Source organism: Cygnus olor, chromosome 1, assembly GCF_009769625.2.
Source record: "Cygnus olor isolate bCygOlo1 chromosome 1, bCygOlo1.pri.v2, whole genome shotgun sequence".
Taxonomy (NCBI): Eukaryota; Metazoa; Chordata; class Aves; order Anseriformes; family Anatidae; genus Cygnus; species Cygnus olor.
In genome coordinates this window covers 125,897,160-125,923,770 of record NC_049169.1, presented here as the reverse complement: position 1 = coordinate 125,923,770, position 26,611 = coordinate 125,897,160, and the positions used below count along the sequence as shown (strand labels likewise).

General features: G+C 39.0%; 2 protein-coding genes across 5 annotated transcripts in view; one reads left to right on the top strand and one right to left on the bottom strand.

Annotated features, from left to right (window-relative positions):
* SMPX (small muscle protein X-linked) overlaps window positions 1–11,005 on the bottom strand; it is a 41,391-nt gene extending 30,386 nt beyond the window's left edge. The window contains exons 1-3 of one of the 3 annotated variants that reach the window (XM_040532005.1): window positions 9,169–11,005; window positions 5,541–5,600; window positions 1,548–1,637 (exon numbers count right to left, since the gene is read on the bottom strand). In XM_040532005.1, the coding sequence (XP_040387939.1) occupies window positions 1,548–1,637; window positions 5,541–5,579 (129 nt within the window). In that variant the 5' untranslated portion in view covers window positions 5,580–5,600; window positions 9,169–11,005. Of the gene's footprint in view, window positions 1–1,547; window positions 1,638–5,540; window positions 5,601–8,147; window positions 8,492–9,168 lie in introns of those variants that run through there. The other 2 variants (XM_040531985.1, XM_040531994.1) reach the window with 2 other exon arrangements.
* A 9,520-nt stretch (window positions 11,006–20,525) lies between these two features.
* MBTPS2 (membrane bound transcription factor peptidase, site 2) overlaps window positions 20,526–26,611 on the top strand; it is a 31,523-nt gene continuing 25,437 nt past the window's right edge. The window contains exons 1-2 of one of the 2 annotated variants that reach the window (XM_040531969.1): window positions 20,526–20,804; window positions 25,127–25,275. In XM_040531969.1, coding sequence (XP_040387903.1) covers window positions 20,730–20,804; window positions 25,127–25,275 — 224 coding nt within the window. In that variant the 5' untranslated portion in view covers window positions 20,526–20,729. The remainder of the gene's footprint in view (window positions 20,805–25,126; window positions 25,276–26,611) is intronic. The other variant, XR_005813850.1, reaches the window with a different exon arrangement.

Genomic DNA, 26,611 nt, shown 5'->3' with positions numbered 1-26,611 from the left:
GTATGGCGCTCACATAATTGTAAAGCAAAGCAATATTCAATTACCCAACCAAATCTAATTATCAGCACTTGTCGTTTATTTTATTTCTCAAATACCACCAGAATTCACTCAGACAACATTAGTTGCTGCTTAATAACTTGCATTCCTTCACCAGTTTAATTACTGCAGACAGAATGTGGTTTGATTTCTTTCAGGGGAACAGTATGTGTTTAAGGTCACTTTCTATGTTTTGTTTTGTTTTCTTTTAAATCTTGTTAAAAAGGAGCTAAATTGGGCTGAGTTTGTTTTCTTCAGAATAATTCTCTGTAAGCAGAGCACTATTTATATCAAATATGTTGAAATTCGGAAAACAAACCTGTCTGATTTAGGCTGAAAAGGAAGAATTAGCTATTATGCAGCCAAAACTGATAAGTGCCTGTACCAGGTTGGAAGGAGCTGATGATTTGTCCAAAGCAAACTTGGCTGTTTCTAGTTGGGGGCTGCACCACCAGCACTGTCACTGTGTGCCTGGAGTGAAGTGGCTGGTTCCCTCCTTCCTGGCCCTCGGGGCTCTGCTCTGTGTGAGGGCAAGGCTCCCTCCAACCACGACAGCACTGCTTCACCCAGAGCATGGCTGAGTCCGCCCAGCAGAGTCCTGCCAGAGCCAGCCTGGCTGAATGGGTCGATCTGAGCCTCTCCTGCCCTTGGCTCCAAGGAGCATCAGCAGCTCTGGCCCAGCAAGACCAGTTCTGAGGTGGGGATTATGCAGCCAGACTAAGCCACCTGGCTAAGAAGCCCTAAGCACCCATCTTACTTATGTCTTTTTCTCATTTGCACTATTCCTGTTTCTCCACTGTTGGTTTTAGTTCTTATTTGTTATAAAAGTTCCTAGTAGATAAGATGCTTTAATATCATCCAGAAACATGATATCTGTGATCAATGTTGACTAAAGAAGAATAAATTTAACTTCACATTCAAAACTCAATGTTAAATACTTCCAGTAAACTACTGGCATCAGAGCACAGAATTTAATCTGTCAGGGAGTATTTTCACGCTTCTGCAGGTTCACAATTTCTGGTTTTAATTTGCAAACGTATAGTCTTCACACTCAATCTCTACTTCTTGATAAATAATCCCAAAAGGTCTCCAAATGTTGGGTTTCAAAACCTGTCTAATATTGTTAAGCTGAAACAATAAATTACACCACAGGGCAGCAGGTAGTAATAGACCCTTCCAAAGCCTTCCTATAACTTTTCCTGCTGTATTTCACCAATTCCAGTCTAGATAAATACTGTTCATGAAATCCTGGCAGCAGATATCATCCTGTTGCTTAAGTGGAACTACATACCCTTGAAACAGTTCCTATACAGGCCTCAGCATCAAAAACAGAACGGTGTATATAGGAAGTCTTCAGTAAATGGCCAGTTACTCCCATGAATGATCCCTGTTTGTCAGCTGCGGTACCTAAGATTGGTAGGTAGTGCTCTAAGGTTGATTTAAAGGTTTTCTTACATCAATGGTAGGGACTCCCTTAAAAATAAAAATCAGAAAGCACCCTTTTTTCTTACCTCCTCCACTTCTTCAGTTGTTAGTTCTTTTCTTTTATGAGGGTGGCCTGCACCAGGTCGAAATGCTCCCATTGGGATGTTAATATTAGCCTGCGAGAAGGAAATTAGGTTGTGTATAATAGCAACTGATAGATAGATGCACAATGGTAAGTGGCAAAACTCCAAAGGGGTGCAATGAGGGTATGGAAATTATTGTGGTTTCCGAGCACTTACGGCATCATCACAATACTCCCATGGTGAGGGCAGAAAACATTGCCTATGGAAGAACAGCAAAAATGTATCTGTTTCCTCATGTGACCCAGCCTGGCTTATTTTAAAAGTCAAATGGTGTGATCAACTAAATGCACAAATTATACCTATTCTTATCTCGTGATCTCAGAAGAGAAGCTGCTTGTAGGAAAAGTCATCAAAATATCATGACTCCCACTTGTAAAACCAGCGGGTGAATCGGTAATGCTATTGAGAGTAAACAGAGAACCTTCAAACAGCGACCTGCTTTATTGTCGTTTACCATCTGACTGATTTGCACAAAATGAAGATGAACAATCCCCTCCTTCTGCTCAAATCCTGGCCCTGCAGATCGTGCCCCAAATTGGGTAGCCACAGGAACACAGCCCACTCTTCTTAGTACCAACAAATGTTCTGGCAGCTGCAATCCAGCATCAAACAAATTAAGTATCCATTTGCCAAGAAATAAACACCTTTTTTTCATTTTTTTTTCACTTTTATTTATGTACAGTGATGTTACCATTTCAGTGGGGCTGGCAAAATGTCTGTAGAGCTGTGTATTTTATAGACAACTGGGCATTCATTTCATATGCTTTTTCACTGAGCTTTAGCTTATATATTGCAAAACCTTTCAGCTGCACTTATTAAGTTCCCAGGAGACAAGGCATTTTCAGCCTCACAGTACTTAACCCATTATTTCATTTATGAGTGGAAAAAACCTGCTCTTCTCTTTTTAATTTTAAGCATCTCCCCAGCCAGGCGCTGGTATCTCCAGTCAGCTGCTTTTTTTGGAATAGGAAACAGTTTAGTGCTTTACAGAGAGCGTGGCCGTACAGGTTTGCAGAGCTGAAATATCAGAACTATTCCCAAGACAGATCTCTCCTCCTGGTGCTTGTTTTGCACTCGGTCATCCATTCCCCTTGGAGTCAATAAAGCAGAAGTCAGCCTCCCACTGCCACCTGAGGCTGACCACAAAACCCTAATTCTGATACCTGGTCCTTGCATTTCCTACTGTGACTAAAAATGGTTCAGGAATAAAAATAAATCAAGTGCCAGACTGCTAATTAAATTAAATAAGCCATTCTTTGCTCTGCTTCAGCATTTTCAGAGTGCTCTGTGTCACACTACAGCGGTTTGAACTATTTTATCTGCAAAGTGCATTCACTTCAGAGTTTGGACAAGACATAAAATATTAACTCAGCAAAACGAGCAGCCTTTAAGACACAGTTTAACGCTGTCTGGATCTGGTAACACACCACACTATAACACACAATAAATTAAAATATTTCTAGTACAAAATAAAAGTGTGCCTAATTTCCTAGCAGCTCCTGACCAGAGGTACCAGAATCCTGAGCCATAAATCTCCTTCTTAATCCAAGGCCAGTCCATGCCAGTGGATAATCTGCTGTGTTATGGGTGAGTGGTGGACTAAGTCCTGTATGCCAGTGCAGCTCTGCAAGGACTGTGCTGTGCTGTGATCAGCACAAGTGTGCTGTTGTGTTTTTAAAATCCTCTTCGGGGCTCTTGCCACGTGGCTGCTGGGATGGAGATACGAGTCTTGGTGACCTCTTCTTTGCCTGCTTCTCCATCTGGTAAATTGCTAAATTGGACATTTTTTGTTCCACACTCCTGAAGCTGTAAATTATAATTGCTGTAGACAGACTTTGTAGATGCGGTTATTATTTTTAATCACACTGATTCTTACTGGGCTTGCATCTTTGTTTCTGGAAAGCGCCTACCATATTTTGGATGTCATTGTAGTTTTCATGAGTGGAAATGTGTACTCATCTACTCTACTAAGATCTTTCTGAATGGACTTAAGGAAAAATATCTGTAAGCATGAAACACAGCATAAATTTCTGATTTGTCTTGATTAAACCGATATTTAGAGATTTGTTGGTCTCCCTTTTTCTTCTACAGAGAGAAGGCATCTAGATTAGGAACTTCTGGATCTTATACCACTGGTAGCCAAGCATGAGCTTAGGGACCCTGGTTTTCTGTTACCCCAAACTACTCTTGGGAACCAGCTGCTACCCTTAGCTCTCCCACGTCTGTATTTAGTGGCTGTGGGCATGTGAAACCTTTAGTGTATGTCCAGTACAGTCAGAAAGAAGCCACTTCTGACACGGAGCAAAATCGGACACTTCAGTCAGTAAGGTGGCATTACATTTCCATCACTGTAGCACTATGTTTATCCTCCAGGGGATGTCAATTCTACTATAATAGCACCTAATGGCAAAGGATCCTAATATATGAATCACAATATATAAAAGTAATGTGACATTTTGAGTCACAGTTCTCAGAGTTTTCAAAAAGAGATAGGCATCAACTCAAGGGCATGTCTCCCTGCTGGAGCAACCTTTGACACAACGTTTAATAGAATTATTTAAGTTTGTGCAGTAGTTTTCCTAGGGATTCAAATTGCCTTTGCAAAAATTAAAGTTTCTTAAAATATTAAACTTAGTGATTAAACTTATTGTACTCTCTTAAGAGACAAACTAGATGAATTTATTCACATTTAAAAGTTGGAAGGTCATCAGAAAACTAAAAAGGAGTTGCTACTTAGAGGAAAAGAGTAAACCGAATTCATTCTTTAAAAACCATTGTACATACCTATGAAGTTTAAATGTAAAACGTAAACACTTTTGAGCTAAAAATTATCTACAATTTTTCATTAGTCATACAAACATTTCCATAGCCTCTATATGAGGCACAACAATTTCAACTGAGTGACATCAATGGCTTCTGCTAATTTCAAATGAATTAGTATGGTAGCTTGAATGTCTCTTCCAGTACTCTTGATGATGATGATGGTCAGAATTAGCATTTTTATGTTGCCTTGCCACTTCAGTATGCTGTGTAGCCACTGGGTAATTAGTTTTGATGCCCCAATCCACTAGTTTAGTATTACCTTGGGGAAACAGACGGTAGGTCAGAAATTCTGTTTTATGCTTCTTACACATTTTCAAAGGAACCTGAACTCATGGGAAAAGTTGATTGCAAATGCATTTTACAGAATACATGAAAATTCTGCACAATTCTGCAGCTCACTAATTATTTTTGCTTTTAGAAAAGAATCAATGATAGCATGACTTTAATGCAGTTTAGCTACTTTATGATGATGCTGGGATAATTCTACAGGTGTTTCTTTTATAAGCATGTAACAATGAACTTCACCCTTATGAGCATATGCCATTTGAGGAGGTATGTGACATACAAGATTTTTTCTGATGAATACATCAACTTTTCTCTCATTTCATTTTGGCTTTAAAATGTTTTTAAATAAATATTGGAGTTTTTTGTTTTGTTTTGTTTTTTCACTGAGGAAATGCAGAAATGAAAAACTTTAATTAGCTATGCCATCTTTTTAGCCTTCAGTTCTTCCAAAATTACATAAATTCTGTGGAAAATCCAATAGTTGCAAGAATTAGTTTTACTCATAATGCTGATTGGTTTTGCAAAAGTATCACCATGTTTTACTTAGCTGATACACCAACAGACATAAGCTAACATTGGAAAGAACATAGAAGCAAGCAAGTAAGCAAACAGCCTGTCTGATCTGTCTTTTTCTCAGCTCAGATCATAAGATGCTCTTCAGGTCAACATTTTTCAATGCTTTCATAACTACCAAGCTTTTCACTTTGAAAGAATAATTCCCAGTTAGGACTTCTGCAGTGTTTTGTATGATCAAAATGCAGTTTGTCAAACAATGAAGGTTGAGATTTATTATTTTATTGTATTAGAAACATAAATACTGTCTCTTACCTGAATGGCTTTGACATGTGACGCTGGCTGCTTTGACATTTTTAAGACAGAGTCTTATCCCTGCAAGCAAAATGGGAAAGTGTTACAGGCTCTGACATTCTGATAGCTAGGAGAGATAAACTAGAACTTAACCCATGCTGCTTCTTGATAGGCATCCATTTCACCTGCCCATCTCCTGTTTCTGTCTCAGTTTCAGGGTTGCTTAGGTATTCCTTCTGAATAGCAGAAGGAGACAGAACACCTGAGCTTCTCCAATTAATCTTTCATAGCCACAAATGGAGATCTCTCTTTCACATTAAAAACAATAATGAGTAGAGATAAGGAATCTCTCAAACCTTTAATGGCATCGTAAAATGAGTAAGAATTAAAGGAAGCATCTGAGGATAAACAATGCATGATAATCTCTGTCATGGTATGTACAACAGAATTATTAGAACTCTAAGTTTAAACCTTCCTTCAAATAAAACATAACTTGCTACAAAGTTTTGATAAATGAAGCAATAACCATTTTCTGACTCACACATTCTTGTAAGTCTTTAATACATATAGACCGAAAATGATCAAGATGGTTAAACTGTAAATTCTCTTTGAGAATTGCTAGGGCACAAAGTAACTTCTTTTCAAAGTTTTAGATTTATTATTTTTCTTAGCACTAATGCAAAAAAAGGAACAGAGTTTTTCATATAATTTTATGCATGTGTAGAGATATGGACTGGTACAGAATTAATACGCAATAACAAAGAGAAGCACAACAAAGTGAAAGGATTTTTGTAAAGGTTAAAAAAAAAGGCAAGAAAGAAATTTACTATCCCTTTAACTTCAATATCGTCTCGGCCTTTTACTCTTTCACTGAGATTTACTACTTTAACTGGACTAGACCTTTATCAAAGTCTGATCATTTAACCCAGCTCATTTTAATAAAAAATAAAATAGTAATACTAAAAGGTGGTAAGTAAGTATACATCCATCAGAGAACTCATTGATAACAACCAAATTATAGCATATTTTGGCTACAGTATTTTACCTGAGATTGGAAAGAATATACTGAGAAAAAGAATAAATGATGTAAGAGAGAAGAGCAGAAATATACCAAGAAGTCACAAGTGGGTCAGAGACTTTGGTATTCCAAAGAGCATAACTGTCCCATGGAGGTAGTATCAGAGAAAAGTATAGATCACTTGTAGGTTGGCTTCAGCCCAGAATATCAGTCTGAAACTGTATCCCTGGAGCTGCATGGAAGATTTGCTCTTGCCTACTCTCACATCAGCTTTATATCTGTGCCTAATCTGGAGCAGAACTTAAAGTGCAAGTGACTTGCCATTAGAGGTCTCTCTCTGATTGCACACTCAACTCTAAGAGTGCTGGCCAAACCAAAACATAGCCCTAACATCAGAGGGCATAGGCTTCAGGGTTAAATTGGTTCAGCTACATCAGTAAATGAATTTAAAAAAAAATAAAAAAAATCCCACCATGCAAAATGAAAACAGCACCATTCTGGAGAATTTTACATTGTGGCAACATTTTGAAGTCTTAGACAGTTAGAACAACCTCAGAATTCAGTTTATGGGATGAAATCTTGGCCATTGGAGTTCACGACAACACTTGCACAGATTTCAATGAGCCAAAATTTCAGCCAAAGAATTTATTGCACTCTTTCAAAATCTTTGCTATGAATGGAAATAAGCATTTCCTCAGGATTGCCACGCAGCTTATACTGATGCGTTGTGCTGTTAATCAGCAGTTCTATTCCAAAGACAAATGCAAAACAATCTACCAGTTTATTGGAAAGATAGGGCTTATAATACATAAAAGTTTAATTAATTTTTCTTATCATCCTTTCCTTTTTCTAATCAGAATGAAAACAAAAGCACAGGAAATTAATATACAGCATTTTAAAACACTGTGTTTCTACTTTCTAAACATAGTCACAAAGAAATTCAGGCCAAGATGTACTTTTCCATATCTTTTGCATTGCAAAAACACTGCTCTGTGCTTCTTTGGCCACCTTGAGCTAAATGGGCAGGGATTTACATGGGATCTCTACTTCAAAAGAAGCAGAGCAATCGCGATACTCAGCGAGGTGCTCTGGGCTCACAAGAAGTCTGTGTTTGCAATGATTGCAATCAGACACCGGTTCCTAAAGATGGACGTATGATACAATTGTGTAGGACTGCTTTTGGAGGAGGTGATTTTGCTTACCAGTTTGTGCTGTCCTCATTACTACTGAAGAAATCAGGACAACAGCACACCACTGAGTAAAAATAGACAATCTTTCCTGGCTCTGTCCCCTTCCCTCCCTTTCCTTAGCTTCCCTCCAGAACAATACTGACCATCAGGTGTAGGAAAATAAACCCCAGATTGCAGATGCAGCTATTACTGAAGTGATTATTTAATTTTATAAATTTCTGTATTCTTTTGCCAGGTATATCAGAAAGTCCAGCGTGCTGCACTGATTGCGTTATTTCTGGCATCCCAAACAGATCTGCAAACTTAAACAAATAGTCTCCTCCACAGCCGAATCTCCCACGTGCATGCCCAGAGAAGCACAGAGCCATGCAGCCTTTATGCTCCGGTGTTTTTTTGGCCACCCCACACCTCACCTCTTACCTTTTATGGTCTGCATGCTGAGCCAAACTTAGGAAGCAATGGCAACAGGATTTCAGAGCTGTTTTATGCCAGGCTGCCCCTGCCAGTTCCCGTGCTCTCCTGACTTCCCAGTGAAAGTGACTGCTACTTTTTGCAGAGTGACATAAAGCCAGATTGTGAAAAGACCCTTTAAAAAACAAAGGACCTATCTACTGTCCATCAGCTAAAAATAATTTCTGACAGGGCTGCAGAAAGATAATAAGCTGACTGATTCAATTTGCTTTAAATACGATTTGATATCATAATGCCATCTTTTGTAATCTGTACAAGAGTTGTACAGTAGCTGATACACACCAGGAGGGACACACACACACACACACACCCCAGCTGAAAGCTGCCCCTTTCTGCCCTGCTGTACTTACGGCACCAAGCACAAAGGGTGTATTGGGCACAGAACTGCAGTGTATTATCTTATTAAAAGGCTTTGACAGGAACTACACCACTGTGAAACCCAGCTAGCACAAATAAAGAAGAGAAGCCCCCACTTCACAGCTTCCAGACTGGTACTACATGATGTAGGCAAACACCGTAATATTTCCTGTAATGAAATTGTTTCCACCACTGTTACCTGTTAAGCTTACAATGAAAGAGCACCATTCTTAACATCAAATCTCCCATGTAACATTTCACTAGCTACAATAAACATACAGAAAACAATAAGCATGTACCTCTGTACATGCTCGAATTAGCGTTCGAGCTAATACAGTTATGCTTCTTACGAGTCAGCAGGTATTTAAATGACTTTCTGTTTTAAATCTTTTAAGATCCCCATAGACTATGAAGCAATAACTATAACAATCTGCTCTGAATACATTGCACAAGACATTAAAACAGGAAGAAAAACAGAACTACTGCAGTCACCTCACAGCCAGCTATTAAAGAGTTTTCACAAGTCTTCTGAGTTTTTAATTGACCCCTTCAAGATTATCTACTTATCTACTTATATAAGAAAAGTTCCAAACCGTCAAGTGAGTATATACACCTCCTTTCGATGCTGAAAGAGGTAGCCTCTTCCACCAGCTGAGATATTGACTGTGATCCTTTGAATGTGTCTGAAATAGCTCCGATGCTTTCAGCCTGGATGGCACCGAGAGCTGCTCCAGGCTGCAGTGGAACTCGGTTGAGAAGCAAAGTGTAAAAGAGAATTCCTGTCATAGCTTCCAGTTGTTCTTCCTAAATATAGCGTTTGATTCACCCTGCAGCTCAGTCCCCTGTGACACTTGACCGTCGTAAAACCAGGGCTCAAGTGTCAAGCAGTAGGTGGTGAAGGAACACACCTTTGGGTCCTTTTCCTGCCCCCCTCTCCCTGTCACCCAAGAGTGAGGCATACGATGGTGGGAGGTAATGCACACCTCCTCCACGGCGTGTGGGGCAGCGCGTGCTTCCCTCCTGCCTCACTGGAGAAGGAAATAATTATGGAGACATAATTATGAAGAACTCACCTCGGTGGGACTATCTAGGGGAGGTGAATGCCACACCAGTGTGACTGTATTGCTGCTGGGTTGGGAGCGAGCTCGCATGGCAGCTGCCTCAGGGTCTTGGCGTGGTGCTCCTGTGAGCAGGACAGCCATGATGGCAGGGAGGACGAGAGCTCCTGAAGCTGTAAGGCCATGGCTGCTAGCTATTGAACAGCAGGGGATGTGGATGAAGCTAAAGGGTGAGGGGAGTTGATACAGTTAATAAAGAAGTGAAATGTTCTTATACAGTTGTGCTCATGCTACCGATGACTGCTGTCAGTGAAGGCTACTGAAGGAGACCTGACACAGCAAGTCGCATGTGGGGCACAGCCCCATGTTTCCACTCCCAGAAATGCAGCCTCCCATTCACTGCAGCTTCAGAGGAGAGAACTTTCCTTTTGGGTCCCCTTCCTCAGCTAAGCCTGTTTTCCACTGACCCATAACCCTAACTGTGGCAGCAGCAGTGTTGCTGTTGGCAATGCTGCACAGGCCTCTGCTGGAGAAGCACCAGAGAACCTTTAAGTTCAACAATTTTTAAGTTCAACAAGATCGACAATTTCAAAATTACTGCCAAAGGTATATCTAACAACTGAATAATAATGGTTGGGGTAGTGATTTCAGGGAGGATTTTCCTTGACTTTAATTTATTTCGCCCACCACTCTTTTCATTTCAAGTACCTCCTCCAAGGGGAAGGTGACCTCCCAGACCACTTCAACAAGCCTGTGAATGACTCACTCTCTGCTGCCCTCCTTCCCAAGAGTGCTGCCATCTGGAAGCAGCTTATAAAGTTGGCGACTTGCTCTGGCAGCTTGTGGCTACTCATGGCCACCCCCTTTCCAGTACGGACACACAGGTAGGCATGCCACGGGCACATACATTTTTGCTAGGTCCACACAGGTGAAAATACGCATGGCAATCAGACCATTCCTTAGAAAGGCTGGACATGACTGCTATAAAATGTCTTGAGGGGTGGAAGACTATGGCACTTGAAACATGGCAGAGTTTATAACAGAGCTCACAGTCCTATCTTTTGCCTAGAATGAAGGAGTTTGCTCCGTCACAGTGTAAGGTCATGCTTTCCAGGTGGCTGAGACCATGTTGAAGTATTGTTGGTGCCAGATGAGTGACTTTATTTACCTTTTTGTGAAGGTTCATATTTACAACAGAGGTTCTAGAAGGCAATGAAAGAGATGGCATATTTTTGTAACATGGTCTTGTACATGAATTTATTTCAAATTGTATTACAAATAGTTATATTACAAATCAGCTCTGAGATACAAGAAGCATATGCAGTTCTTTTTCCCGTGTGCCATTAAATTAGCGAAGGTTTTGTAATACAAACCAGGCCATTGCTTCCGTTTTATAATACCATCGTCTTACAGATATGCTTGAGGAAGATCAAGTCAACACTGTTTCCTGCAATATTTTTATAATTTAGTAATATAATAGGTAACCTTAGTGATGTGCAGATAAGAAGAGAATCTACCTATGTCACTGACCTAACACCCATAAACTATCACAACTAAGCTGTACTAAATTTTGATGGACTTGAAGGAAAAGCCCATATTTTATCATTAAAATCAGAAAATGTAGCTCTGCATAGATTTTAAAGGAAAAAATATAATTTTTACAATAATTTTGCAGAGTAACACTGCCTTTGAATAACCATTAGGATGCACAGCCCCATGACTTGCAGATTCATCTGCTAAATACATGCAGCCGATGATTTAATAAGTAAATCATGAGACATATGTGCATTTCAGATGATAGATTAAAAGCATGATGTGTTAGGCCCAGATAGCTGTACACTGTCACACAATGTATAAAATTATTGTCTTGTGTACAAAGATCCAAAAGAAATAGTAATGATATATTTAAAGTAGGAAAATCCCAATATAGTCCAAAATATACTTTTGCTGCATTTCTAGAAGCTTGTCTAATTAATATGCTTCCTGGAACAGCTTATTAGTTTAGAAAATGAAGTTGATGGTTAACAGAAACATGCATGTATCTTACTTCTTGACTGGGATATTTCACTGTATAATGTCAGAATTGTTTCTTTAGTCTGTCAATGCTTACTTAAATGTTTTCCTTTTTGAGAAACCTCATGAGCACAGATATAACTTCCCTGAGGCTCCCAAAAGAAAAATATTTTTCTATAATAGATCAAAATGCTTTAGCTTAATGCAGGCAATGTAACACAATTGAAACTGCAAGTCAACAAAGGAGCGGTCACAATCTCTGCTAGCTTGAAATAAGACTAGTTTTTACAGTAAGAAGTTAAAAAATACATTCCTGGAGTTTTGCTTCAAATTACCAGGTAGTAGCAACATATTGTAATATGTTCAGCAATGCAAAACTTTGCATCCTATCTTAAATTTAGCTCTATAAAATACAGTTTATTACTGGGTAAAATAGTGGGCTCAGGATACTAAGTATTTGGTTAATTATTTATCTTCATTTGAATTGTTTGGCAAAGAATATGAAAAGTTAGGCTGCAGTGCAAGATAAACTACTCTCCTCATTCAATACGTTTAGGTTTGAAAGTTATTGATATTTTTTTTTTTAAATCACAGTTATGACTAAGGTTTAAAAATAAGAAACCTGCTATCAGACTGATTTATCTGAGGACTAACCTAGAGGATCCTGGAGAAAAAAGAACACCATCTATCTTCTAACTTACATAAATTTTATTTGTACGTCTGGGCTCTTTTCCCTTAGCAAGGATGTGTCTACTGCAGGTAATAACTATTTGGCGCGGAGGCTTGATGAAAGAGAGAATTTTAGCAGTGGTACCGTCATATGAGGTTAGACAGAACAACAAAAGAAATTAAAATACTCCAGAGCTAGCAATCACTAGGCATTGGAGCCCATTCCTACTCTTGCTTTAAAATAAAAATACCTTTGCATCATAGATTTTAGAAAGACTGACAGACCTCAGCTGCTTTGTCAAAAGAAATACTGTCTGAGGAAGTATCATCTACTCTTTGATTGTTTCTCCCAGTTTTCCCCAATCTATATGTTTCTTAATATCAAGAAAAAAATAATCACTTTCTCTTGAGTTTCTACATGTACAGCTATACCAACAACAACAACATCAGTCTGTTTCAATAGGGAATAGCATGCAAAAATGTTTGATATTATCTAATGGACAGGAAATCAACAAACACATCTAAATTAGCTGGTTTTGTTTCTGTGTCATTTCTGAGCTGCTAAATATTAATTCAGCTCCTGCATGCTCTCTTTCTTTTCCATATAAAAGCATGGTGATTATTATCACCGACTTTTCCATCAAGAAATAATTAGCCTTGTATTAGGAAGATGGTCTCACTAGAGGCTACCAGTGACCTTGTTCTAAATTTCAGAGTTCCAGCATCTTTTAATAGCTTTGTTAGCATCATAAGAATTTGTATTAAGTTCTAAAACCCGCATTATGAATATAACCCACACAAACATTAGAACATCATAGCTTTAACCACTGAATTACCCAAAAGCCATATTCTCTGTTGCTTTGTATTCTGTAAATTCTTACATGCTTTGACTAAATGAAATATGATGGTGACATAAAAATAACAAATTTGTTTCCACTTTCCTCCTGGGAAATTTTAGCCACTACATCTGGCAAAGCTGATATCATAATAAAGAGCACAAGTACTGGCAGATTTTGAAGGCAATATGAATTTTTAAGCAACATGTTGATTTTGTAAACATCCTGTCTGCTATAATGATTCAGCATAATTTGGAAAAGATATGAAAAACATGACATTGCACCATCAGATTTTGTTCTGGGCAGGCAAGTGTGACAAAATAGGAACTAACTGAATCATTACTGAAATTCTGTACAGAAGACCATCCATCTTTTTCACAAATCAGGATAATTCAAATCGAGATCTATTATCTTTTTTTACTCTCACAACAGGTTTCTTCTGATGAAGGCCATCCCCATCAGTAAATTACATCTGCTGAACAATATTACATCTCACCTTCAATGGTCAGATGAAGAGGCCTCACCAGACAGATGGTAAGGAATTTTGCCATTGTATCCACCTGGCCCAAAGATGAACGAGAACTAGGTGCAGATATACCAGGGGATCGGGGGGCTCAGCACCACACAAAGCAAAGTATTTATCTCCTAGAATAAAGCATGAAATTAAATTGCAGCTGTGCAGGTGTTCAGCTCACACACAGCTATGATCCCGCTGTGGGAGCAAATGTAGTAGACTTGAGTACAGCAATCAGCCAAAGTCTAAAAAAGAGAACAAAGACTAATTTCTGATGATTCTTCATCTAAATGGCAGATTAACAGGAAAAAAGGCATGGCTGGGACATGAAAAATCTGCCTAGTTAGAAAGATGGGCACAGAATGAGGGAGATAAGGCAATGGGCTGGAAGAAGCAGAACATCAAGGGCAAGTTAAAGAAATTAATACCTTTAGATTAAAACAATGACCAAATTCAAGGACAACTGCACCAACCTGCTGAGTCATACGTAATTGATCAGTTGCTATCTTTGGTTTGTGTCTGCTGAACAGAAAATAACAGATGAAGATTTATAAACTGTGGGTGTGAAGAATTTTGAAGTTTGAATCAATATCAAGACACTTATCTTAGTTTCCATGAGTCATAAGGAAAAAAAATCCTTAACTCTCATAGCTCCAATGTTCAGAAAAGAAAAAAGAAAAAAAAAGGAAAAAAAAAAGACAACTAAGAATGAATGCTTTCCACAGTGAAGATATGAATAAATCTACTAGTCATACCTATCTATCAAGCAGTCAAATATGATCTATATCAAACCTTAATTTTATTGAATCAGATCTGCTACAGGAACATTTTTCAATCATTTGTGGTCTCCTGCCATGCAAATACTGGACCCATTCAGAGAGAAATTGTCAACAGAGATCAGTGCTGGCACAGGCAGACCACTAGAGTCGTCCAGCTGCTAACTTCTAAATGATGTTTCTCGACACAGTATCAAATCTCAAGTGTTAAAAATAGTATAAACAATTTCTGTTAGGAAATTACACAAAGTATTTTTAAAACCTTCAGGTATTATTTTACACCCATATGAAGTAAGGTTGTGGCCTGGCAATATCTTCTATCCAAGGGTAACAAGGAACCTCAAAAAAGAAACTATAAATATTAAGCTGCCTTACTCAATCAGATCAGGCTGCGCAACACAGGGGGTAGCCCTTTGAAGTGCAGTTCAGTTCTCAAGAGCTGGAGGCTGAAGCTAACAGTGGTGCTTGAAAATCATCTGTCCTGAAAGTGACTTTTGAGCACTGCCAGCCACTCTGCATCTCCTGTGCCCACCAGCCATTGGTGAGGTGGTGGAACATATATCTTTATATTCTGATTAGAGTATACAGGAAGACGCTTGCAGCCAACTTGCAAACTGATCATTTATTTTTATTAGGAAAAAAAGAAATGTTCTTTATGTTCCTAGCATAGATAAACATATGTTAGGCCAAAAAAAATGTGGTTTTGTTATGGATAGTCCCCAGGAGCTATGAGTGACGAGAGGCAGGGGAGATTTGTAGCACTGGCACATCAGTGAGGATTCAGTTTATCTGCTGCCTGGAGGGCTAGGTGGACATGAAGCAGCTGCTCCTTACAGCCCGGTCCTGGAGGCAAAACGGAATGAGTGCTGGTGTAGCCGAGTGCTATGCTGTATGCTGAAGCACCTCAGGAGCTGCCTCACCTTCTGTACTGTCAGGGCAGACAGTTACAGTGATAACCTCACCTGCTCCTCCTGTGCAAGACATTCCCGTTAGAACAGCTAAATGCCGTATATGCAGAGGAGAATAAAAGTGCTACAGGCTTGAAGTCTGCTCAACAATAAACCAAAACCTGCTGTCTTCTTCAAAGTGTTATCTCACTGCGACTTACTCAAGCTAAGTGCACTTTTTTCTCAAGTTCAAAGCTGCCCTCCAGGTTTGGGGATTCAAAATAGATAGGTCTAATACTATCATGTGCGTTCATTTCAGGTTACGGTGAGCATGAAACAATACACATTAGAAGGAAACTATTTATTTTGCATTCTGCTATAGAATAGAGGTTTGTGTACCTAGGGACTTCACAGGTAATTTAAAGCGCAGAAAAGCAGAACAGCTGTTTGGCATCATCTTCCCATGTGTGCTCCCCTCCTGCACTGACTGAGCTCTTTGTTTTCTGCAGTTTTGATAAATCTATTTGCAAGGACAGAATCCTAATGTTGTAAAAGTATCCAAGCACAGGAGCTAAGGCTGAATAGCTACTCTGCAGAAGATATTCCATGCTTTTTCTCATGTATAAACTCTAAACAGTTGCAGAGGATGCAAAGCCAAACAGTCTAGCAAGCAAGACTATCAGCTAAAATGAGCAGAGGAAGCACAAAACTAATATTCTTACAGAACTGAATTCTAGAATAACATCTGAGCCATGGCTCTCAAGTTTCTACATTTCCTTTTTTTTTTTTTTTTTTTTTTCTTTCTGCTTCTCTCCTTGGAGTGCAACATCCTTGGAGGACCTTTAGATGTAATTTCAGTTGTAATGTTCCTAATAGAATTGTGATAGATGACTAAATGCTGAGCATTGATAGCAATTAAGAAAGACCTGTAATTTGTTTTGTCATAGATCAAGCACTAGTAATCAGCAATTGCTGAAAAAGCATGTACAACTACTCTTTGCAGCAGGTCAGTCCAGTAAAGGCACATTTCTATGAATGCTTCTGCTTCTCTTTTATTTACACTGTTCATATGAATAGTGCCTTAAGAATAAATCTCATTTGTTGGAAGAGTCAAAATCCCACCTTTCCAGCATATATTTTTGATAACCGGATTAACGAATGCAAACAAATTGTGCTTAATTTAATAAAAGGCAACTTAACAGAATATTTTGATCTCAGTCGTATTTAAATGAAAATTGTTTTGTACTTTAACTGGAACACAAACTATCACGAAAATTGTAAAACATTCTGCTATTGTTTTCCAGGCATAGCAAGGATCAAAGATTGTTTTTTCTTTCCTTGTTTGGGTTTCACTTTAAAACACCCTGTATATTACACGTCTCCATAATTCTCATTACCTGAATTTCTTCCATATACTGAGATTTTTAGATAATAATTGTAGTAAGTTAAACGAAGAGATGGGTACTGGTTGTTCAAACACTTATAAGCAACACAATAGACGTCTCTGTAGTGTGCCAGTCTCTTTATCTCTCTTGTGGCTCAGATATATTCTTTACTCTGATCTTTTTATTCCCTCCAGCAGCAGTATCCAAACCTGCATAAGTGCTGAATAGACCACCCATTTCCTCTTTGCCCATCCGTTTCTTCCTTCATGCATCCTTCTCTGTGCTTGAAGTTCCAGCTAGACTTGGGTGCTCATTCTGCAAATGTACATGTGCTCCATGAAAGCACCCCTTCATTTCAGGTTAAGCTACCACATGAGCTTTTGTAGGATCAAGGTCACATTTTGTTCCAGCCTTCCTTTCCTCTGCTTAACTTATCTCAACACCCAACAACTTAATATCAAATACTACTCAAAACATACCTATAAAATCATTTGTTGTCCTCAAGTCTCAAACTCTTGCCCAACCAAGTCACATTCTAATTGTATTGTCTTCAAACTGTCAAATTCCACATCTTAGCTGGTTTTAGGTCTAAGCCTGAAATGAACTGTGAGAAGTTGCAATTTCCCTGGAGCCCAGCAAACCCCTCTAACGTTAGAGCTTTTGAAAGCATTTAGACTTATTTTATTTTTAGTTTGCCATGCATCATGTGTCTCGTATGGCAATATCTGAATAATCCCTTATAATCCCTTATCTACTTCAATAACAGGTGAAAGTTGAAGAGATCAACGATCAAACATGTTCATAATTAATTTTTTAGATAAAGATATTTGTTATTTCTATAAAAAGATGCTTATGATATTAATCCACTAACTTGACAGTGTCTTCACTCATGTATTATTTAGACATTCTGTTTGGTATTTACTTGCCAAATTACATTTAATCAATATTATTATGCTTACAAGGTTATTCTTTTTCTGTCTAAAGTTTTGGCATGGACTTAGATACACTTGTGTGTTGACTGGTATGTATCCTTTTCCAACATTCTTAGATAACAGCCCTTTTGAGGCCCACCCAAGCCCTCCCATTAGTACACACCTCAGCTGTGACTTCTTAAACTGTGAGTTAGACTGCCTTGTCATAACTTCTGGATACTGTGCACTGACCTGACTACAGTATGACATTTTGCTTTAGTCAATACTTCATCATTGTATGTGTGTGCGAGGAAGAACAAGTTGTAGTAAAAAGCATATATCAATATCTCTGCTACCTCCTGAACCATTTTCAAGTGGAAATCTTTAATCATGAATATCTTAAAATAGCAAAATGCATTCTCCCCCTGTAACACTTTACAGTCTGCAACAGTTCTATTCTGTCAGAATATGTATTAATTTTGCCTTTCAGCCACCAGCAAAATATCCACTAAAGTTATGTGAGTAAAAACAGTGGGGCTGACAGTGCTCTAGTTCACTCAAAGTATCTTCCACATTCCAGAAAATTCTCATTTTTGTTTGCTTTCTTGTGATGAGCTTTCCAGCAATAAAATAGACAGTGCATTTTAGTTGTATTCCTTTTTATCTGCACTGCCAATTTCTATGCAAAGTCAATAAAATTATTTTTTCTATTTTGTACGGCATACTAAATAAACATTGAAAAAAATATAATGTTACAAAAACTGTTTATGGACTGGATCCATTAAACAGGAGGCATTGTGTCCATTTTACTATGCCTGCTCTCAGTGAGACTGTCACTACTGTAAGTACTCATGTTCTTAGCTGTTTATTGCCCTCTATTTCTTCCAAAGACCACAATTAGAATATTTTTATATATTTATATTAAATGCATGTTGGTCTTTGGAAAAACTTGAAATTTCAACCAATAAAGTGTAGAATTAACCATATTTGCATTGCTCCTTGATGATTTTCAGTTGAGTATAATAAATTGGGGACCATGGCAGAAAAGCCATAGCCATATCTGATTATTTTGGGACTCTGCTGATGATTTCCTTTAGATGCTGGGGACATCCCAGAGTTGTCTATGTCATTGTACAAACTCTATTTTGATTGCATGCAGGGCTGAATACATTTCATGTAATTCTTCTGCTTTTACATTGGAACAGAATCCTTTCCAAAGTTCTCATAAGGCGTCAGTTAGCAGCTCCCACCAAAGTGTAATGGCTTAAGGACAATGGAAAATCTGGAGCTTGTAGGAAAAGCACCTTCAAGCTGAAAGACAAAGAAATTCACCACATAGAGAACAAAGAGAAGCCAGGTATGTATTACTAGTTCTCACACAATGGCCAGTCTAAGGGACTGGCCAGGGCTGGACTCCTATCTTACAAATGTAATAAAATCTAGATTTTGTCTCCCCTTACTTCCCTGCTTGACCTACCCACCATGTCCCTCAGCAATGCTATGTTATCAGTGAAATGAAGGGAAGCAAGAAAGAGCAATGAAGTTCAGAGCTGAGATGCTTTTCTTCTTGCTGGTACTGGTGAGTAAAGCTCCCACCAACAATTTTGTTAAGGACAGGGTGAAGATGCATGTGCAGAACAAAGAAAGAGCTGAAAAAAATGAAAAAGTGACTGAAAAATGGCATTAAAACATTTACATTCTAGCAAAGGGAAGGCTTGTCTTATATTTTGATTCGAAGCACAGACACTGGCACAGCTCTTGAAAATACAACTTCTACAGAGCTTTCTGTGTGGAAGTGCAGGTTGTGGTTGGTTTTATGAACCTTACTCAAAACAGCTGTCCCACAGCACAGTCTGTGAACCCACATATTAACACACTAGAGCTGAAGAATGGATGGAATAAGCATTTTTAGTAGAGAGGTGTCCTTCTGAGTAATCTTTGAAAAACTGAGGCCAGTGATATTTTATCTGGAGCACGCAGGGAAAGGCGGACTGGAAGCCACCATCTGCAGAGGGCTCTCCCACCACTAGTGTCTTCATTCCTGAAAAATCTTTAGAAATAATGGGAAAACTGAGGATATGATGGTACTTTTTTTTTTTTTTTTTTTTTTTGAGGGGGGTGTAGGTTCAAGTTCACAGTTTGTATAGGCAAATAAATACAACTTTTCCTTATTGTTCGCCAAATCCATGTACTTGTTTACCTTTGGTGCTCAAACCCAGAGTTAAAGTATTTAAACTAGGGAAGGCCCAAAGAATCCAACTTTTATGACGTGACCTCATGGCACATCTCACTCTAGTAAGAGTGAAGGCATGCCTGAGAGCAGCGAGGGATCAAGAGGGGCACAGAATGAGAGAATTTGCATGATGGTGGGCTGGGAAGTAATATAATGGTCTGGAGGGTGTTTGGCTGGAAGGCACTCACAACCAGCCTCACAAAAAGCTTTATTTGTGTCATGCAATCTGTGTTAAATTATTTCTGGAGGCATTTCAGTAGTTGAAGTGAACTTTATTACTCCCTTTTCAGGGAAGCGCTTCCACGATCTCCTTGAACCCCACCACGGCAGAGGTCTGCTGTCCCCCGCCATTTTCTTTATGGTTCTCTGGGAGCTGCACTCGGGAGGTCTGCACCCGACCTTCAACAGGCAACGCGAAGAGACCATGTGAGCACATCACCATACCTCTTCACGAAAATAAATAAATAAGAGAAATAAAAAAGAAAGAGCCGAGGTAAATTTACAGAGGGCGGGGCCGGCCGGGGCACGGCCCTCAGCGCTAGGGGGGAGGGGCGGGGGAACGTCCCCCCTCAGGCAGGGTGGGGCGGGGCTTCCCGTCCCATGGCCCCGCCCAGTCACTGACAGGCCACGCCCACATAACACATGGCACCGCCCACTTCACCCCTGCCGCCACGCGCAGGCGCAGTCAGGCCCGGGTCTCGCAGCGGCGGGAGGGGCACCGATGAGCGTCGCCTCGCCGTCACGTCGGCACCCGCCCCTCTTCCGACGCGGTGCCCGGAAGCGTCCGTGCGGGCGGCGCAGCCGATGCACAAAAGTTCCGGGACGCCTTTAGTTCCGGGGGGGGGTTCCTCCGTCCAGAGCTGCGGCTGCCGCCGCCTCGTCGGGTGCTGCCATGATCCCGATCCCGGTGGTGGTGTGCGTGCTGGGGGGCTGGTGCGCCATCTACCTGGCGGACACGATGCTCAAGGTGAGGGCTGCGGGCGCACAGCCGGGCGGGAGCCCCGGGCCTGGCTGAGAAGGGGCAGGAAGAAACCCTCCCGCGTTTAATTTATAAATGTGCTCTGCGGAGCTTGTGTCTTACGGCGTTTCTCTAAAATGTAGGTTAAAAGTAATGTACGTTTCCTTTTGGGCGCTCTTAGTTTACTGGAAAAAAATACCAGCGACCTATGGAGCTACCTTTCAAATAAATAATTCTTAAGAGGGTATTGTGTGTCCTTCAAAGAATTAAATCCTAAAAGAGCATTATCAGCCTCATTTTTTTCCTCCATGTGGAGAAGGAAAGGTTTGAAACCAGAATATGCCACTGATATTATATTTAGGAATGCATAAACCAAGATATGCCATCAGTGTGTCATTATAGCCAGGAATGCATGTGTGCACTGCATGAGTTACATTAATATTTTTATTTTTTTTAACGCTTGATATCGATGTGAGATATGGATGGAGTTGTTTACTTTGTATTCAAAACAGGACTTGTGATAGTTAAATACAAGGAAAATACCAAACAAAACATTCAATCTGTAATTCCTTCACTTTTTGAAATTTACATTACAGTCCAGGAACTGCATCTGCTTCTGCTGAGTGTAAATAGGGCTCAGCATCATTTCAAAGTAACAAATGTTCATTTTGTCACTGGTGTAAAATACAGGAAAAAATGTTACAAGGAAAGCTAAGTTTTGGGTGGTGAGGAAACTTGAAAGATACGTAGCTCCCCCTGCTGCTAATTGTTATGGAGCAAACAGCTCAGCAAATGATGAAAGCTATTATTGTCAAATATTAGTCTGTACATTTTAATGATGCAAATGACAACAACAACAACAATAATTTATCTGAAGATTTTTCAGATTTTATTACACCAAGTGAATATTACATATTATGTTGAAAAAGGAAGGGGAATGCCTGGAATTCCCTAGCAGGCAGGAGAGTCCAGGAGTTAAATTTTAACTGTGATGTTTAACTAGAAGTTGACAAAGGTAATTAATCATCAGGAACAATGTGTAAGCTGTTGGGTTTTGGCGGATTTATTAGTAGATCTGATGTCAGTACATCTCAGTGATAAGTTTCATTGTGAGTACCACAATCGAAATAGAATTCGGCTTAAATAACCAGATTTATATAATTAGGAAACTCATGTTTGTTTTATTGCTAGTACTCTTAATCTCCCACCACACTCATAACCCTAGATTGCTACCAGCTGTAGCAAAAGGTAGTCCCTGCTTAGATCTCCAATTACTTAAAATTTAAGTACACCAAAACGACACACAGAGCATGAATGAAAAATATTAGAGTATTTTAATTTATTTTTGAAAATATTTTTGGCAACAAAAGGATGTGTGCTATAACTTGCAGTTGATGTTTATTCTGATAATTTGTTCAATGTTGAATGTCTCTTGCTCAGTTTTCTCTCATACAGTTTTTCTGATTTCCGGCGTTTTTGGGTGGGAGTCTCAACCCTTTCAAACTCTTTGGTGTGAAAGGAGGAACTGTGTGTATAAATGTCTTTTTGCACAAATAAACTAACATAATATTGCTTGAATTACAAAATGTATTTGCATTAGCAAATCAGCAAGGAATCAATGTGGGACTTGGAAATGTAAGCCCCTCTTGTTGCTCTTTACTGAAGCGCTGATACAAAAGTTTCCCAGCGAAGCTTGGGTCTTAAAAAATGGAATCACGTAGGCAGACCCCTGAATTCCTGCTCCCCAGCATGCTAAATCATCCCATTTCATTCTGCCTGAAGGATCAGGGATGTGAAAAGGGTGGAAGGTTGTCCCTCCTTCTGCTATCAGAAATAAAAGATGCATTAGGCACATTCAGTCAAGGTTAGCCTTCAGCTTTTAAGGTCAGGAAGCTGAAATGGTTCGGGGCTCTTGAACAGACTTTGTCAGCGCGAAAGAATGTTAAGGGCTCCTGCTTGCTGGCAGATAGTTATGGAGCTCCCAGTGTATTCAGCAGACATTCATTATTTTGAAAGCTTGCATAAATAAAAAGGGTATTGCTTTTATAGTAAAATTAATATAACAAAGATCACTTAGAGCTCAAGCTAAAGAAGCGGAGCCAAAGTCCGTGGAGAGAGCTTGAAATGAGACATAAGGTACCAACATACTTCATACCAGGGAGTGAGGGTGCACATGGTAGTGGGTTGATCCTGTTGGGCTCAGGGCAGGAGGACCAGAAGTAGAGCTTTTTAATGCATTTTGCAAAGGAATGCAGTCATTTACTTCTTTGTATTAAAGGGATGCCATCATTTAGTGATTATGAACACCACTTACTCAACTTTTTTTGAGAAAAATCCCAAAGGAAAATTATTTTTGGTGTCTTGGCCAAAGTATTGGTCAGTAAACTTGTATTTCTCATTAAGAACTGCATATTTTTTTATGCCTTGCTGGTACAGTGGAGCTGTGGTGTGGTTGCAATGAATCGATGGGATGCATTGGTGGAATTTCTAGGGGAGAAGTTTCTAGGTTGATTTCATATGTGATAAAGAGAACAGCTATTTTTGAAGTGCCAAATTTCTATTTCCAGTTCTAACATTTGTGAGTTTTTTTGTTGTTGTTTGGCTAGCTGTTGGTTTTTGGGATCCTGTGTGAATAGGATATGTTTGTTTCCTTAAGTCCCAAAAGACGGATGTACTAATGTCGTGCATATTTTTGCTCTTAACTATTCAAGATTATGCGAGGAGGCATTTTCTTTGTTTCTCTGGCTTACGTATGATTTGTAAAAATGTGATATTCCTTGTGGTCTCTTCTGTTAAAGTTAGGCTAGCAAACACTGATATGGTTGTGGACAACGTAGTGATGTTGTAGGGTAAGACCAGTGTTGACTAGAGGATGCATTATGATGAAAACTTCTATGGTTGTCCTCAGCTGACTGAACATCTTAGTGAAATCAGTAAATTGAAGAAGGAATTTATGCATAAACTTATGGGTAAGAAGGATAAAATGGTGTAATAGGTAATAAATGAACAATGAGTAAGTGGCTCTGGCATCATGGAAGGCTTTTTTAGTGTTCAAATTTTAGTTAATTCAACAAAATGAGAAAAGATATGGCTGTGCAAGATGAGCTGCTTATTCCCCACTGTTGCTGTGGAAGGAAAGGAGGAACGCAAGGAACTTGGTGAGTTCTAAATTTGTTTCACCAACAGCCAGAAACTTGTGAAGTTCCTTCTGGGGGGGCAGAAGGGAGCCCCTTGTGAACTGCGCATTCCTGATCTCTTCAGTAGGTGCTGCTGCTCATAGGGAAATTCGGGAACAATGCTGTAGTTCAGACAGCTCTGAAGACTTGTCTGGATTATGTCAGACACACTCCTGCCCTGGGAACGGCCCAGAGTCAGAAGGCTGACAGCTCTGGTACGCTTTTCCTCAGCTGTGAATTCCTCCTTCATCTCTAAGGAAAGCTGTCCTTCAGCAGGCTTTCTGATGCTAGCTTCCATGAATAGGCCGAGTAAAGACTATTGAGAAGACCACCACCACCACATACTATAAAATAACAGTTGCAAAACTACTTCTCTTGGCCTATAATATTGGATACTACTGCAGTAAACTATTAATTATATAGTCCATAGGTCACATTCATTGTAAAGGCAAGTTGTAAAGAGAAATCTTTGGAATTAGCAGGAAGGAGTTCCAACAGTATCTTGAAATGCTGGAAAATGATCGTAGTGAATGAAGTTGTTGCAATATATGTTGGTAATTTTAAAGTCTATTTGGCTTTTTGATAGTGTGATCAAATATTTCAGATGCTCTTAGTCATTGAAATAGTAGATTCATTAGTCATTGAAAAGTAGACCTCGTTTTCACCCTTGCTAAATAATACCCACATTTCTGATCCACATCTCACCAATGTTGGAAATAAGATGGTGCCAAAAGAAAGCCAACAGATTGTTTTTCTTTGTTGTAGTTTTAACTTTTAGCTTTTACATTTACTAAAATGTAATTGCATATAGAAAAATACCATCAACAGTTCATTCTTTAGCCTTCTGACCAGGCAGGTGAAAATTACGGAAAGTGATTTAACACTAGGAAAGATGATACAAGATTGTAATTGCCAAATAACACTGGATGGCTGATCTCTCTTCCAATCCTAAACTTGTGATTTGCATCATAACAGTGGTGTAGCCTTTTTGTATTACAGGTCACACCTATATATCAAAATATAAATAATGCACAGGACATGTACTTGAAGTTATACATCTATCTTTATATAAGTGGATCTGATTTGCTGCTTGGTCACATGATACAGAATCTTCCTGAAAGTTTTGGGTTAAACTAACTTTCCATTGTTTTGCAGTCATCCAGCTCTTTGAAGGCATCTTATGAAGACTGGTTGCTGACATATGGCTTGAGCATCTCTCCTTTTCACATGCGATGGCAAACAGCTCTCTTCAACCGCCAGTTCTACAACTGGGGGAGATGGAAACCCAGATTTCTCTATTTATGGTATAAATTCATGATTTTTCTTTTCTGTCAAATACAGAGGCAGCAACTATCACCACATCTGTGCTTTTCATCCTTAAAAGTGGAATGCTTAGATGTGGTTATTTCTATAGGCTGAGGATAAAACCAACCAAACAGGGTTGCTATAAAGGTATTGTGCCAGCATAAGTCTATGCCCTCTGCTAAAAAATATACAGCTAGATTACATATGGGGATGCTGTAAAACAAGACATCTATAAACTGTATTTTTACCTATGGTTTGAGCTATTCATAGCTCTTAAGTATAAAGCTTTTACATATCATACTCTATAGAGGTAGATCTGAAAGCAGCTTCTCATATCCCAAATCTGCCCATTACTGTACACTGAGCTCTCCTCTGATCACTAGAGTTTACAAATTATTCAGAGACAGTTGTGCCCCTGCTGCCAATCATTTCCCAGACATTCAGCAACTGTACCTACTCGGAAGGACATTGCTCTAGTTCTGTCTTTTACCTACCTGCACCTTTCCTTGCGAAGATTGCACAGACTGCTGGTAATGGGTAAATAAGCTGGGTGGTTAATAGGGATGCTTTTGGACTGGTTTAGAAAATTATTGGTGAATTGCCTCCCTAGTGTTGTTTTATATCCACTCTGAAAATAAAAATGAGTTAGGCATGAATTTCTTTTCATTTCCTGTATTGCTACCATTAGTGAGATAATTGTGAAAGAGAAGTCTGCTTCACATTGGTTTCTCTGGTATCTAATGGTTTTACTTTGGTTTTAAGTAGTTCTGTATCAATCACAATTTTTTAATGTGTGTAATTTATTGCAGTATAATGTTTCCATCGGTCTCTTTAATTAGCATTACAAGTGCATATTGCTTAAAATAAAATTGCTAATTTCCAGTGAGCCTTATTAAGGATGGTAAGAGAACAATTACGTGATTGTGAGAGGAAGAAGGACTGGTAGTGAATTGAAATGTTGCAGCTAGAAAATAGACTTTATCACATCCTTCAACTATTGAATAGTGTGAAATAATGATAATAATGGTGAATAAAAATTTACCATTAGGTGGACTAAATTAAATTGAAATGATTTTTCACACTGATTTTAATGAAATATGAATGGGTGAGAAGAAGAATGTGTTTTAAGTAACTGATTTTAATCTGGTCTTGCATTTGTACGTTTTAATTTTTCTTCTTTAAAGAAGTTTGATTCTCATTTATTGTTCTTTAGCACTTTTTATTGCTGGTGAGAAAGATGCCAAATTTATTGAAAAAGCTTATATAAATATGTATTCCACCCCATCACTTGATCCAGATTTCTAAATATGTGATGGTGTGGTGCAACATGGTAAA